We start from the raw sequence: 14,648 nt of genomic DNA, 5'->3' as shown, positions 1-14,648 counted from the left end.
CAAGGCCATTGACAAAACACAAGCAGCTTTCAAGTACCTCCGTGGAAAATCTCCAAGGTTAAGTGAAGCTAAGATAAAGGAAGGTGTCTTTGTTGGTCCTCAGATTCGTGAACTTCTTCGAGATGATGCATTTGACCATGCACTGCGTGGCAAGGAAAAGACGGCATGGAAAGCCTTCCAGTTAGTGGCAATAAATTTTCTCGGAAACAACAAGGCAGACAACTACAGGTTGTTGGTGGAAAACCTCTTCAAGGCATACAAAAGCCTTGGTTGCAACATGTCACTAAAGATACATTTTTTGCACTCTCATCTAGATTTTTTTCCACCGAACTGCAGAGCAGTGAGTGACGAGCACGGCGAGCGATTTCACCAGGACATTGCAACAATGGAGAAATGCTATCAGGGCAAATGGAGCCCATCAATGCTTGCAGACTATTGCTGGACAGTGACAAGAGATGCTCCATTTAACGAATACAAGAGACAAGCCAAGAAGCGCCGAGTAGACAATGAATAGGACTAAACTATGTACATAATAGTCTTTTGCCTTTTGTTTCATAATCAATTTTATTTATATAACCCTTTTGCTGATTTTTAAAGTGTTACATAAACAGGACGGGTGAAATATTATCATGTAAAGCAACCATAAACACATGAAAAGACCTAGGTTTACAATTTATGATTAAAACTCTACTATCTACACAATATACATAGACATCAAATATAAAAACTTAAATATCTTAGAAACAGTAGCCAATCAGTTGTTTTAATTGTCATATTTGAATTCAGCACATCAAAATACATAATAGATAGCACATTTTATCTCTGAAGCAGGCGACTTCTCAAAAATTGTAGACCAGTGTAACAGAAATGTGTTCTATTTAGCCGTAACCCAGATTTAAAATACTTGCAGTGGTATTAGTTGGCCATGCCATTTCGTAACTCAGCAAAGTTGTTGTTCCAAAGCAGCCTTTCTTAAGCTTTTGCAGACATCATTAATGTAAATTCTCCAAGTATTATATGGGTGAAATTTACACTACCTCCAAAATGCCTGTTTAAATGAACTTTGTGCTGAAACCACTGATAGAATTCACCACCCCAACCTGCCAGCGGGCCCAGTGGACCACTACCACTTTAATTCCTGTGTGAGACAGTGGATCCATATAATTGTGAATCTCTTCAGCATGTTGTCAAACAAGCCTTACACAATCGCTTAATCAGGGCTAATGCAGAGTCCCCATCTATGATCCATAGGGAAGGCAGAGATACACCTCCCTCCACAGCATGAAGTAGTTGCTATGAGGCAGCTCCGCTGCAGCCCAATTTTCTGGCCCAGGCCAGAGGTTTGATATTCCCCTCTCAAACCTGCCACCTGTCCCCTACATACAACCCAAGTGTTCAGACTCTACGAAGGTGAAGTGAATTTCATCCTGGGAATCTGTCACCTCTGCATAATTGCTTTGAGGTTGAAATTAATGTGATGGCTTTAAAAGAAAACATTTTGCCAGTGTTGTTATATTCCGTTCTGATTAGTGTCATATAAAGGGAGAACAAATGGAGCAGCTGTTTGGAGCCAAGGGATGTTTTGTGTAAATAAAACTATAAACCCTAGTATATTGACAAGACTTTTTTCACCCTAAGTTACCTACCAACAAGTATTTAGTCAACTCCTGTGAAATATTTACAATTTAGAAACCTGCTAGCAGCATTTTAAATTGAAGAATAAAAAAGTCTACTTTTTTAATTAATTAAATTAAAAATGTCACCAATATGTTCAGGGATCATAATGACACTTGTATAGTAATGGGAATTCCAGCAATTGGTTTATTGTATGAGATTTATTTATTCTTTTCCCCAAAGTGTTTAGAGCTAAACTTCCACCTACTGTGTAAAGTGGGCCAAACAATTAATTTTCTTGTTCTTATGAATATTCTTCCAAACCTTATCTGTAATTCTGCCTAATTGTAGACATTAGGTAGAATTATAGATAGTATTCAGACATTGTAGACATGTCACGTGCTAGCCATATGGGATTTACATACAGATATATAGCCCTGATGCAGGAAAGCACTTAGGCATGCATGTAATTTTAAATACCAAAACAGGATTTCACTATATGCTTAAAATTAAACACAGGCTGAAGCATCTTTCATGATCCCTTGAAAAGTTTTCTGGCTTTGTGTCACTGAAATCTCCGAAAGCTACAGGAGACCACACCTTTCAAAATCAAAATGGCCTGAACTAGTCATCCATATGCTTGTCAAGATAGTGTTTTCAGTTTTGCAAGTATCTGCTTCTCTGAAGTTCATTATGTCAGCTTCCATCAACACAGTAGACAAACATTGGTTTGGAGCTACAGAACTACAGTAATTACAGCGATGAGCAGTTACAATCCATCTCCTCCAAAGTTAATTTGCATAATATAAGCATGATCCTTTTCATTAGCTCAGGCAAATTTTCCATAGACTTCAATAGAAATTTTGCCTGAATAGAGGATGCAGGCCCAAGTCCCAAGGAAGATAGATGGTTTTTTTTTTTTTTTACATTGTTGAACACCACAATAAGACATTGTTTAGGTTTCCTGTACTCTCTCTAGAATTGAACTTCACTACTATGAACCACATCCTGAACAAGGTTACAATATGTAATGGTAAAGAGTTTGATAGCCATAGATGGCTGCATTAAATGGCTGTGCACCAGGCTGAAGCAGCATAAGGATGGTTAGACCCAGTATATAAAGAATGAAGAGGGAACACGCTCCAATTCTGTATAGGAACTCCCTGCCTCCCTCCCAGTCCTGTGAGTAGCCTTCATGGAAACTGGCGCTCTTTCCCACTGCTTGAGATGCAAACGTGACTGTAGCCAGGGCCGGATTTCCAATTAGGCACAGTAGGCATGTGCCTAGGGGCCTGGTGTTCTAGGGGCACCTAAAAGTTAAAAGTAGGTTAAAAGTTTAAAAGTTAATACAGTAGAACCTCAGAGTTACAAACATCTCGGGAATGGAGGTTGTCCATAACTCTGAAGAAGAGTTCAGCCACACGGCGGGTTCAGGTTGCAGCCGCAAGGTTGGGACGTCAGGCTGCGGGTGTGGGGGAAGTTGGGGCTTCTGATTCTCAGGGTGCCAAAGCTTTCGGCTGGGGGCTCATGGCTTCTGCCCCATGGGAGCACCAGGGCTCAGCACTTCAAATCTGGGGGGAGCGCCGCTGGGATTCTCCACGACTCTGCTCCCTGCTTCAGTCTGGGGGGGGACTCCAGGGCTCGAGGCTTTAGCTTCGGGGGGAGCGCTGGGGCTGAAACCAGTGCTCCCACTGTAGCTAAAGCCCCGAGCCCCGGCACACCCACCCCCCCACCCCAGGGCTGAAGGCGGGAACAGAGCTGCAGGGATGAATCCCCAAGCCCAAGAGCCCCCCCGTGGAGCTGAAACCAGGAGTGGATCCACAGGGCTGAAGCTCAGAGCTCCAGTGCTCCCCCTATCTAAAGTCCTGAGCCCCAATCCCCCGTGGCTGAAACTTTAGCCCCAAGGCAGTACAGTATTTGCTTTGTGTGTTTGTGTGTGTGCATGTGCTGTTGTCTGATTGAGGACTTACAGGGTTCTACAGGGTGTCTGATTGACGTGTAAGTCTGTAACTCTGGTGTTCGTATTTTTGAGGTTCTATTGTATTTAAATTATCATTCGTATATCTTTTCATTTAATTTTTTATGGAAAACATGAAGGTCATCTGTAGGTGGGGGGGAGCTCTGAAGATGCTGTGCCTAGGTGTGTGTAAGGTATAAATCCAGCCCTGACTGTAGCCCCAGGACTTCTTCAGTGGTAGCCACAACTAGATGGGGATGTGTGGGAGGGAAGAGAAGGATGTCAATTGCCTGGTGTGAGAGAGGGTTTGAATATTGGTGGGGGGCTCTCTGCTACTTCTAGCTCAAACACCATTAGGTGGAGTTTTGAGGAAACCTTAATCCCCATTTGGTCGCACTATCTCCATTTCCTGGATGCAAATTCCACTTCGGGGTTGTCAGCCATAAGCGGTGTTGGGCCATCCTGCCCATTCAGTCCCACTCTTGCTGACTGTCTCTCAAGTTGGGAGGAACCCACACAAACACATGCACACTCTTGCCTCCTAAACTTGTGTATGGTAGCACATCACCTCCCAGGACCAAGTTGTTATACTGTATTTGATATACAGGTTATGCAGTCACATTACTTTGCCCTTATAGAAGGCAAGGTGAGTTGGGTGACCACTATGTGGCCACCTCAGATACTACATGACTTCACTGTCATCCATTTGGATATGCCCCAGCATCCATGACTGTCAAGCCTGGTGGTGCCATGTAGTTGTTGTGGAATACTTACAGTGAATGATGCTAAGGCCAGGATTAAAATTCAGTCCTATCTCAAATTAACAGAAATCATGGAGTTAAAAATACTTACTAGCTTCAACTGTAGCAAGATTGGCAAAGGGATACACCTCTACCCCGATATAACACGAATTCGAACATAACGCAGTAAAGCAGCGCTCCGCGGAGGCGGGGCTGTGCACTCTGGTGGATCAAAGCAAGTTCGATATAACGCGGTTTCACCTATAACGCGGTAAGATTTTTTTTTTGGCTCCTGAGGACAGCGTTATATCGAGGTAGAGGTGTATTTAATATAAATAGGCCCACCCTGGTGGTGTAATATTAACTATGTATATATCCAGGTAGACAATGTTGTCAGAAATGTGAAACTGTATAATGTGCTACATACACTACTTGATTACCAAAAAAAATCTAGTGTTCAGGATACAGTGCAAGAATAGTTGAAGCATTCTGCAGCCATGTCACCTAGGGCAGGGATTTCGTTAGCTCTTAGAAGTTGAGCAGGATTGGTCCTGGTCAGTACTTGGGTGGGAGACCAAGAAAAAGCACAGTGCTTGAGGGAGTGATATTTCTGTAAATGGCCCTTTTCCCTGCAAGTCAGTATTGTTTTAGTGTTTCAGCATGGTGTTAGGGTGAACTGTTTTTTAGACACCACATTTTGAATGAGATATAAAATTAAGGTCCTGGCTCTTTTGGTCATCCAAAAATCTCATGGCACTTTTCATGAGCAGACAGGGTCAACCCTGGAGTCCTGAGCATATTCCAGTTCGGGTAATAATGTTCCACCTGCTTAAATTCTTTATCCCTTGCATCTATGTCACTTAAACTTCAGGTGATTTTCTGCCTTTCTTGCATGAAGCCTCTAAAAGAGAATACAGGCCTATAGCTTTTGGATAAATTAAATAGTATCTATGAAAAATAATAATATAACAGTTAAAATGATAGACAGTAATAGAATTGTATTATATTATATTTTGGTTGGTACCAGAAGCTGGGATTCAGTTTGTTTTTTAGGATTAGAACATTGCCTGGAAGGACTCCCGAGAGACTAGCAGTCTCATTGACATCATTTCTCTAGCATTCACAGAGAAGCTTCTTCAAGAAGATGGTTTATAAATCATTTTGTCCGACAATTATGAAGAAAAAATTGGTACCAGAATCAACACACAATGTTCCTGTAGCCTTAGACAAGCCATGTACCAATTCTGCTTCTGTAAAATCAATTATGTGGATATTTTGGGTCATTATTGCTGGGAAAGTAACACCATTCCATCTGGAAGAGAAGATTATGGGTTTAGATCTCATTGTAGGAGGTGGGATTTTGCTCAATGCTGATGAAGCAATACATCGCTGGTGGAAAAGTTATGGGCTGGTTTACATTTGTGAAATTAAATGGAAATTATCTATTGCTGGTATTGGCTCAGGTGCACACTATAGCTCTCTCAACACTGTTCAGAAAGGGTATGGAAGACTCCATTGTGCTCAACAACACACTTTCTCTGGATAGTAAAAGGTGCTGTCGTAAGTAGTTATTATAGTAGGTAGGGTGCTGGTGAGTGCCTCTTTTATATTCACATAATCATTCCAGCACAGCTACTATAATTCATTTCTCATTTGAGATAGAGAAAATAAAAAGCAATATAAAAATCTAATTCCAAGTAATACAGTCTTGGCGGCAAAATTGTCTAATTGGTCCATTTCCAAAAGAAACAGACAAGTTAAATTCAGGAGAGACCATCTTTTGGTGGTTAAAGCTGTAAATCAGCCCTGCTCCATTACAGATCTCTTTGCCAGCAGTGGTGGGGAGAAACACACTAATCCTAACATTCTTACAACAAGATTCTTTGCACGTGACAAGAAAACTTGAGCAGTCAGTCCCCTTCATCTAAAGATACACTACTAACTAAACCAGCCAGGATTTCCCATCAGAAATGCAAAATGCATCAGTGCTAAGTTTTACCAAATCTTAACTGTTAACTATATAGAGCAGTGGCTCTCAACCTCTCCAGACGATTGTACCCCTTTCCGGAGTCTGATTTGTCTTGCGTACCACCAAGTTACACCTTCCTTAAAAACTACTTGAAATACAAAAATACAAAAGTGTCATGGCACACTGTTACTGAAAAATTGCTTACTTTCTCATTGTTACCATGTAATGATAAAATAAATCAATTAGAATATAAATATTATATTTACATATCAGAGTATAGTATATAGAGCAGTATAAACAAGCCATTGTATGAAATTTTAGTTTGTACTGACTTTGCTAGGCCTTTTCATGTAGCTTGTTGTAAAACTAAGCAAATATCTAGATGAGTTGATGTGCCCTCTGGAAAACCTCTGTATATCTTTAGGGGTATGCATACCCCTAGTTGAGAACCACTGATATAGAGAGTAGAGTTTGGTATTTACATTGCAGTCTTAACATTAATGAGGACACAGAGATCTTAATATTTCAAGGTACAGGGATCAGTATAGAAGGAGCTCATGAGCTTATTACACACTGAAGCTTTGACGTCAGGAATTTCAGATGGACAGAATTATCTCTAAAGCAGGTAGAGTAAAAGAGAGGAATAAACCAGTGTGTTGAAGAGAATGGATTATTTTGCATCATCAGAAATACTAACAGGGTTTCTTCGCAATTATAAATAGTGTCCATGATCCTCAAAATGTAGTGATGCATCTTTTATACATTCTTGTTATAATTTCATGGTAGGGAAAAAAAGATAACATTTGTCCCTGCTTATTGCAGTGTATATTGTTGGGGAAACATCAGCATAAATATTTAAGTGCTTCACCGAATAGTCTGCTAGCAATTATTGAAAACAGCAGTTGACATTGTTGAGTCTAACTGCATTCATCAGAGAGCTTTGGGTTAAAGCCTGGAAATCAAAGAATAATTAATGTAATCTTTTGTTTTTCACCCCTTCCTGCTAATGTTATTGTGCATTAAAAAAACTGTAGAAAAGGAAGTCATGATGAAAATTAAAAAAACAAATCAAGGGAAAAAAATAAATCACTATTTAACATCCAATTCTCTGCCACCAAAGTCTGAACCCATAACACAAAGAATCAGTATTTTATAAAAGTTGAATGAAGGAAAACTGTATTTTCATTTTCTGTCTTATGCTAGGCTACAGTACTATGATGGGATGTCATGACATATTGTGCAGACAACATGGCATGATACCTTGTGACAGTATATCATGCTGTTGTGTGGTGACTGTACATAATGAAATTGTGGTGCATTTATACTTCATATTGGTATTTTGTAATATCATGTTGCTGCACTGATACCAAAGTATGTGAATGAATTAGATTTTGATCCCTGAAACTTCATCTGAAGATCTCTGCTGACTTCAGTTAAAGATCCTCTGCCAAATAATACTCTCTGTTGAAGAAGATCTGTTGAAATCTCTCCCTCCCTCTCTTTATGCTTTAGGGTTTTCTACAACACCCATCTTTTTAGCATCTAAATGCCCTAAAATCTGTCAGAGCAAAGAGAAAGCAAGTTGGAATGTTGAGTGTGATGGTGCTCCAGGATCTTCTAGTCTGAGCACTTTTCAGTTTCTGAGGAGGAAGGAGGGGCCAATATGGCATCTACATTCCTCTCCTTGAGTTGCAGAGTGGCCCCAGTGTGTGATCTCTGTGAAGTTCTGGAACAGCCTTCCAAGGGGAGCAGTGGGGACAAAAGACATATCTGGCTTCAAGACTAAGCTTGATAAGTTTATGGAGGGGATGGTATGATTGGATAGCCTAATTTTGGCAATTAATTGATCTTTGTCTATTAGCAGTAAATATGCCCAATGGCCTGTGATTGGATGTTAGATGGGGTGGGATCTGAATTACTACAGAGAATTCTTTCCTGGGTGCTGGCTGGTGAGTCTTGCCCACATGCTCAGGGTTTATCTGATCACCATATTTGGGGTCGGGAAGGAATTTTCCTTCAGGGCAGATTGGCAGAGGCCCTGGGGGTTTTTCAACTTCCTCTGCAGCGTGGGGACAGGTCACTTGCTGGAAGATTCTCTGCACCTTGAAGTCTTTAAGGACTTCAGTAGCTCAGACGTAGGTTAGAGGTTTATTACAAGAGTGGGTGGGTGAGATTCTGTGGCCTGCGTTGTGCAGGAGGTCAGACTAGACCAGGGCTTCTCAAACTGGGAGTCGGAACCCCTGAGGGGGTCTCAAGGTTATTACATGGGGGGTCGCGAGCTATCAACCTCTACCCCAAACCCTGCTTTGCCTCCAGCATTTATAATGGTGTTAAATATATTAAAATATGTTTTTAATTTATAATTTAAGCACTCAGAGGCTTGCTATGTGAAAGGGGTCAAATTGTGCTAAACTCCCCTCGATGGATTAGGACATGGGCAAAATCTTGGTAGGGAAATTTCCTGAGTGAGATGACAGGAAGACTGACGTGCGACTAAACCCTAGTACTGTTCTGAGTACTGCTTCATAGGAGAGGGAATCTCCAACTCCCCTGGCCAAAGGCCATTTTAAAAGAGGGGGCGTCTAGGTGAAAATTGGTTATAGGGCTCAAAATTAAGGGAAAAAGCTTTATAACTAAATTTAGACTCCATGGCAGGACTAGGGAATCAAATGTTAATTTTAGATAAGATATTTGACAAAGGGATGGGACTTCAGTATCAACCCATTCATTTTCCTTTGGACTGTCTCAATGGCAGAAATTTGTCCCTCGAGAGTACTACCTGACAACACAAAACCCACCTCTGCTAAAAGAACTCTGAGATCCAAGTGATTTTAGCTGTCTTGGTGTGATGTTTCTGTCTGAACACATCAATCACCCACATGCTATTATAGGCTTTGGAGGTGACTGGACAGAGAGTCAGCTGGCAGATGTAGTACAGCTGCACAGGGAGAAAAAGTCATGAAAGCAGATGATTGGTCTGTCAAGCAAGTTCAAACTGCAAGAGGAACTCCATTGGTCCAGATGTTAAATGAGCTGGGACAGAAATTGTATTGGGCTGATCGCTGGTAACTGCTGACTTTCAATGCATCCCTGTATGGTGAGCTGGCTCTCAATTTGCATTCTCTCTTTTTTTCTCTGTCACACCATTCCCCCAAATGGCTTTTTGCTTTATACCTTCTCCTCCACCTTTCCTTATTTTCCTCTTTCATGTCTTCTCTCCTGGCAAAGTAAAACACTTAACTTTTCTCTTAGATGTTCCCAAGTCCTGTTCTGTAAGGTTGTGATCAACCTAGTGACTTCAGTGAGTGATACAGTATATCAGGCCCTAAATCTCTCTGATGCATAGCTTCTTGCACCCAAACAAGTGTTGTTTAGAATTGCCAGGTGATGTTCTTTACATATCTTTATAAGGCTCTACAGCTTTGACTTCTTACCATCAGCAGGTGCTGCGCTTGAATGGTGGGTGCTGAGTGCTATTGCTTTGGAAAGGTCTTTCCCTCCCAAGTCCTTGGCACTACATAGACAACTACTTGATGAGGAATAAAAAGTGAGAATTTCCCTACCTGTAAATTGGGTTTCCACTATCAACCATTCAACAATTTGGTTCTCTGCTAGGGTAGATCCCAGTGTATAACACTCTTTTGTACCGTATGCTATTGTTATTTATTTGAGTTTTCCAGGGGTATTTCTGAAAGCTAGAGAAGAATCCAATTTAACAAATCGGGGAGGGGGAGGTACAGCTAGGCGCTGAGTAGGAATTTCTGGGATAACTGTAACTGTTAAATGTATGAAACAGGTTCAAAGAACAGAGGGAGACCCATAGTCCAAAGTGATAAATGCTGTGTTGGAGAAACCTGTTTGATAGGTCCCTTTATGAAACTCCATGGTTACATCCTGGTCTGAAGACAAGGAAATACTGCAGTACCTTGGATAGCATAGTGTGATAACTGTGGGTAAATGGTGACTTTTTAATGGCAACCACTATGTTGCATGAACTTTCTCTGCGCAAAGTACATGCTTCTGTGTGGCTGTCTCCTTCTGTCTCACTCCTCCCTACTTTCTCTTCCTCTCTGTCATTTTCTTTTCTCCTCCCCATCTTAGTCTCTTTGATACTTACAAAAAGACTCTTGGAATGAGACAGATGGTTTCTGTCACTCTGTCTGACCTGTGAGGTTTTTATTTTTGAAAGTGTGCTTGCACGGTATGTGGGGTCTTCCATCTCTATTTTTGTACTGTATATTGAGGCACTATGAATTCACCTCTTGGCTGTTTCCACTGAGAATTTTTCTATACTAACCTCTCACTTGGGCAATAATGGCACTATTATGATGGTTTGTTTACGAGGGAATAATCCAGTTCCTGACAGGAGAAACTATGGGGCTGAATGCCAAATAGTTTATCCTGACAGAGGAACTAGATCATTGCCAAGTAAAACTGTGCAGTGGTACTTTTATTGCTAGCAAGCGACCAGCATTTAAGAAGTGGCAAAGCACAAGAGAGCAAGGGAGTGAATCAGCACTCGGCTAATGGAAACAACTGAAATTAAAGTAGGTCATTCATTCTGCAGCTGATTCACTTAAAATAATATTGTCCATATGCAGTTCTAATGCTTTGTATTAAAATAAAGAACATTTCTGAGTGTAATGAGTACATTATCATGATGCCATAGGGTGCTGTGATGATGTCTGCAGAGTGCTGTTAACTCCAGGGCATATTGGTTATCGGGAAATGATCAGGATGAAAATGAACATTCTGAGTGGCCTGCCTGGTTCACTTGTACTGTATTGACATGGATATTCTCAGTTCAGTAACATTGTGCTCTTTCTGAACATAACAAAACTCATTAATACTTCAATGTCGAAAGAGTATTGGAAAATGAGACCCGGTTCAGTTTATGAATTCAGGGAGAGTATGAGAGTCGAGACATAATATTGTACTTTCTTATTCCACAGCAGGAGAAACCCAAACTTTTGGAGCCCTTGGATTATGAAACTGTCATCACAGAGATTGAAAGAAATATTGGGGACAACCCTCTTAAAGATCTCATTACGTTTCCTAACGATGACTTTTCAGTAAGTACAATGAAATGTGTTTTATTTACAGTTTTTAATCTGTAGACTTGGCGGAAAGGTGAAATGCCACAGAAGAGCCTCCTAACTGGTCCATATATCTTTTATTTTGGGGCAACTTTTTACTCCCTTCTCTCTTCCTGCTGTACACCTGCCACTCCAAGAGCAGACACAGTGCAAATCCTTAGTGATCGTCATATATATCTCAAGAGTTCAGGAGATTTACTGTGTCTTAGACAGTGACCAGCGTAATGGGCAGAGAGTCTCTAGTGCTACCATTATACAAATAACAAATCATCATTTACTTTGGAATCTCACTTACTCTGTCCCAATTAACGTTTGGTTATTGAAATCAAACAGCCAAGGAACGCTGCTGTTAGCCTTCAGCTAGAGATCAAATGTCACCTATGTGACATATATTTAAACCATGAGGTGACTGCCGTACTAGGTTGCTGCCAGCTCATAGCACTGTCACTATCCTACATAATCTAATTTGTTATTTGTTTGTATTTCTAAATGGACATATTTCTTTTCTTCCTGTGCACTGTGTTAATGTGCTTGTGTTTATAATGGGATAAAGGAACAGAGTTAAACAATGCGGAATGCATATCCCGTTTTATGATTAATTCCTGTATCTTTTTTACACTGTTCTGAGCGTCTATTGTGCAAAAGTTCAATTTTTTTAGCTGGTCAAGACTAGTCTGTTCTCTAACTCAAGTCTCTTTTCACTTAAAGCAGCATAAAATCAGGAGCAACTCAGTTGAAGATAAGAGTTCAACCCTCTAAGTAAAAGGAGAATTAGGTCCCTGGCATTCAACCATATTAACTGGCTGTTACATTATGTTCTCATCCTTTTTTTTTTTATTTTGGAGTCAGCTTTTGTAGCTATTTCTATATCATATATGTTATTTTGCAGATATTAGAAACTGAAAACCCCATGTCTGTCTTGTCCATCCTGCCAATGCCTCTTGTTTGGCACTAAAGCAATTGGGTTGCATTCAGGCACAGGAGGGAGCAGTGTTTTGAGTCACTACAGCAGATCTGGGTCCTTCCCTTGGTATCTTGTTTCCTTTCATTTTAGTCTAAATCAATTGCAGTAGCGGTGCCTACATCTCCAGGGCAAGGGCAGTTTGACCTCCTTAGTAGACTGAATAAACTCCAGCCACTCAACTAAAGGGTGTCTGTTTTTATTCCTATACTTCCCTGCACCGAAATGTCTCCTGCACACAGAATTCCAGGATAGGCCATTTTCAGCTTGGCTCTGCCAGGCAGCAGGAACTATTTGTGTGCAGAGACACCCAATTTTGGCTCACCTAACCAACCTGTATTCCTTAACCAGCCTGACTCTGAATGTTATTCAGTCTGATAGTGCCCCAGGAAGCTATGGACCTTATTATTAAAATATGATGATTAGAGGTACTTCAGTCTCTGTGGCCCCAAGGCCTCAGATATCTTCAGCCCAGCCCTGATTTGTGCTTAGTTTGTAGTCACCTAATGTGGATTAGGGTGTTTGTGTATTTTCAAAATAAAGCAAAGCCATAATAATTAACTGAGCTGTTAAGATATTAAAATAATATTTATGGATCCATAATAAGTAAATTCATTGCATGCTTCAAAACTGTACAGCCAATCAGGAGAGCTCCCTGAGGATCTAGCCCTTTGTTTCAACTTAGGACGGGGTTCTCAACCTTTTTCTTTCTGAGCCATGCCCCGAACTTGCTATAAAAACTCAATGGCCCACCTGTGCCACAATAACTGATTTTCTGCATATAAATTCCATGGCCTGTGTTAGGGGGTAGTAAGCAGGGCAGTTGCCTGGGACCTCATGTCACTGGGGCTCCCGCGAAGCTACATTGCTCAGGCTTTGGCTTCAGCCCCGGGTGGTGGGGCTCAGGGCCCTGAGCTTCCGCCCCATGTGGTGGGACTTCGGCCTTCTATTCTGGGCCCCAGTAAGTCTAATGCTGGTCCTGATTGGCGGCCCCCCTGAAACCTGCTCGCGGCCTCCCGGGGGCGCCCGGACCCCTGGTTGAGAACCACTGAACTTAGGATGTATTTCTACAATCTTTAGTGCATTTATTCTCACTGATACCCCAGTGAGATAGGTAAGTACTGTTGTCCCCATTTTACAGATGAAACACTGAGGCACAGAGTGACAAAGATCACAAATGAGTCTGTAGAAGAGCAAGGAATTGAACACAGGGTCCGTAATACATAATAAACCGTAATTTACTTTGGGCCATCCTTCCTCTCCATTGATAGACAATAACATGGAACATATCCTGTTACTAAAATGCATTCACAAAAAAGACCATAATGTCTCCAGTGGAGCAAAGGGAGCCACATTTTTGCATTTGTGCTACTACAGAGTCATTAGAAATGACCAATTCATATGGGTCCCAGATCTCTCTTATAATGAATCACCTTCTGCCCACCACTATATTTCCTATATCCTAGATCTCCCCTTCAAACAAAGCATGTCATTCTTTCCACTTTGTGCTGTGCTCATCACCTGACCTGGGATAGCATGAATAGATGAAAGTTGGTAACTACACATTCTGCTGTGCTGTGAAATACTTGCAGTGGAAATGTCTACTACAGAAATGTACACTATGCCAATGCCACACTGGTAATGCTAGTGATATAACAACTCAGTGGTAGGCAACCTGCGGCCCCTCAGGGTATCCACTGGTGGGCCGCGAGACCATTTGTTTTCCCTGACCATCCGCAGGCACGTCCGCCCGCAACTCCCAGTGGCTGCAGTTCACCGTTCCCGGCTAATGGGAGCTGCGGGAAGTGGTGGCCAGCACGTCCCTCCGGCCCGCGATGCTTCCCACAGCTCCCATTGGCTGGGAATGGCGAACTGCGACCATTGGGAGCTGTGGGCGGCCGTGCCTGCGGACGGTCAATGTAAACAAAGGGTCTCGTGGCCCACCAGTGGATTACCCTGATGGGCCGCAGGTTGCCTACCACTGTTATAACATCTCCAAAATGGTCCGTCCTGCTCCATTCCCCTGGTAAAATCAGACCGTATCAGGCAGCATGATAGGCAATGGAATCAGTACATCAGCAGCGTAACTGTTCTCAAGCTTTTTGAAGGCATCATGGGAAAGGAGAATTTTAAGGAGGGTTTTGAAGGAGGATAATGTGATAGCTTTGCAGATGTTTATAGAATATACAATCATCTTAGACTGTACATATAGTGCAGTTCATGTTCAGTGCAGCGATGTGCACTCATATGGAAGTGATATTTAGTGTTCAGTTAGTTAGCTTGTTGTTTGTTTTAAAATGAAATTAGTGAT

General features: G+C 41.6%; 1 protein-coding gene across 9 annotated transcripts in view; it reads left to right on the top strand.

The window, feature by feature from the left end:
• The window catches only part of DOCK10 (dedicator of cytokinesis 10), a 228,050-nt gene that overhangs the window by 70,259 nt on the left and 143,143 nt on the right, over nt 1-14,648 (top strand). For all 9 annotated transcript variants that reach the window (XM_054040397.1, XM_054040400.1, XM_054040402.1 and 6 more), the window contains exon 2: nt 11,233-11,352. In XM_054040397.1, coding sequence (XP_053896372.1) covers nt 11,233-11,352 — 120 coding nt within the window. The remainder of the gene's footprint in view (nt 1-11,232; nt 11,353-14,648) is intronic.

Source organism: Malaclemys terrapin, chromosome 9 (assembly GCF_027887155.1).
Source record: "Malaclemys terrapin pileata isolate rMalTer1 chromosome 9, rMalTer1.hap1, whole genome shotgun sequence".
NCBI lineage: Eukaryota > Metazoa > Chordata > Testudines > Emydidae > Malaclemys > Malaclemys terrapin.
Note: the sequence above shows the minus strand (reverse complement) of the source record. Positions and strands in the feature narration are given on the sequence as shown.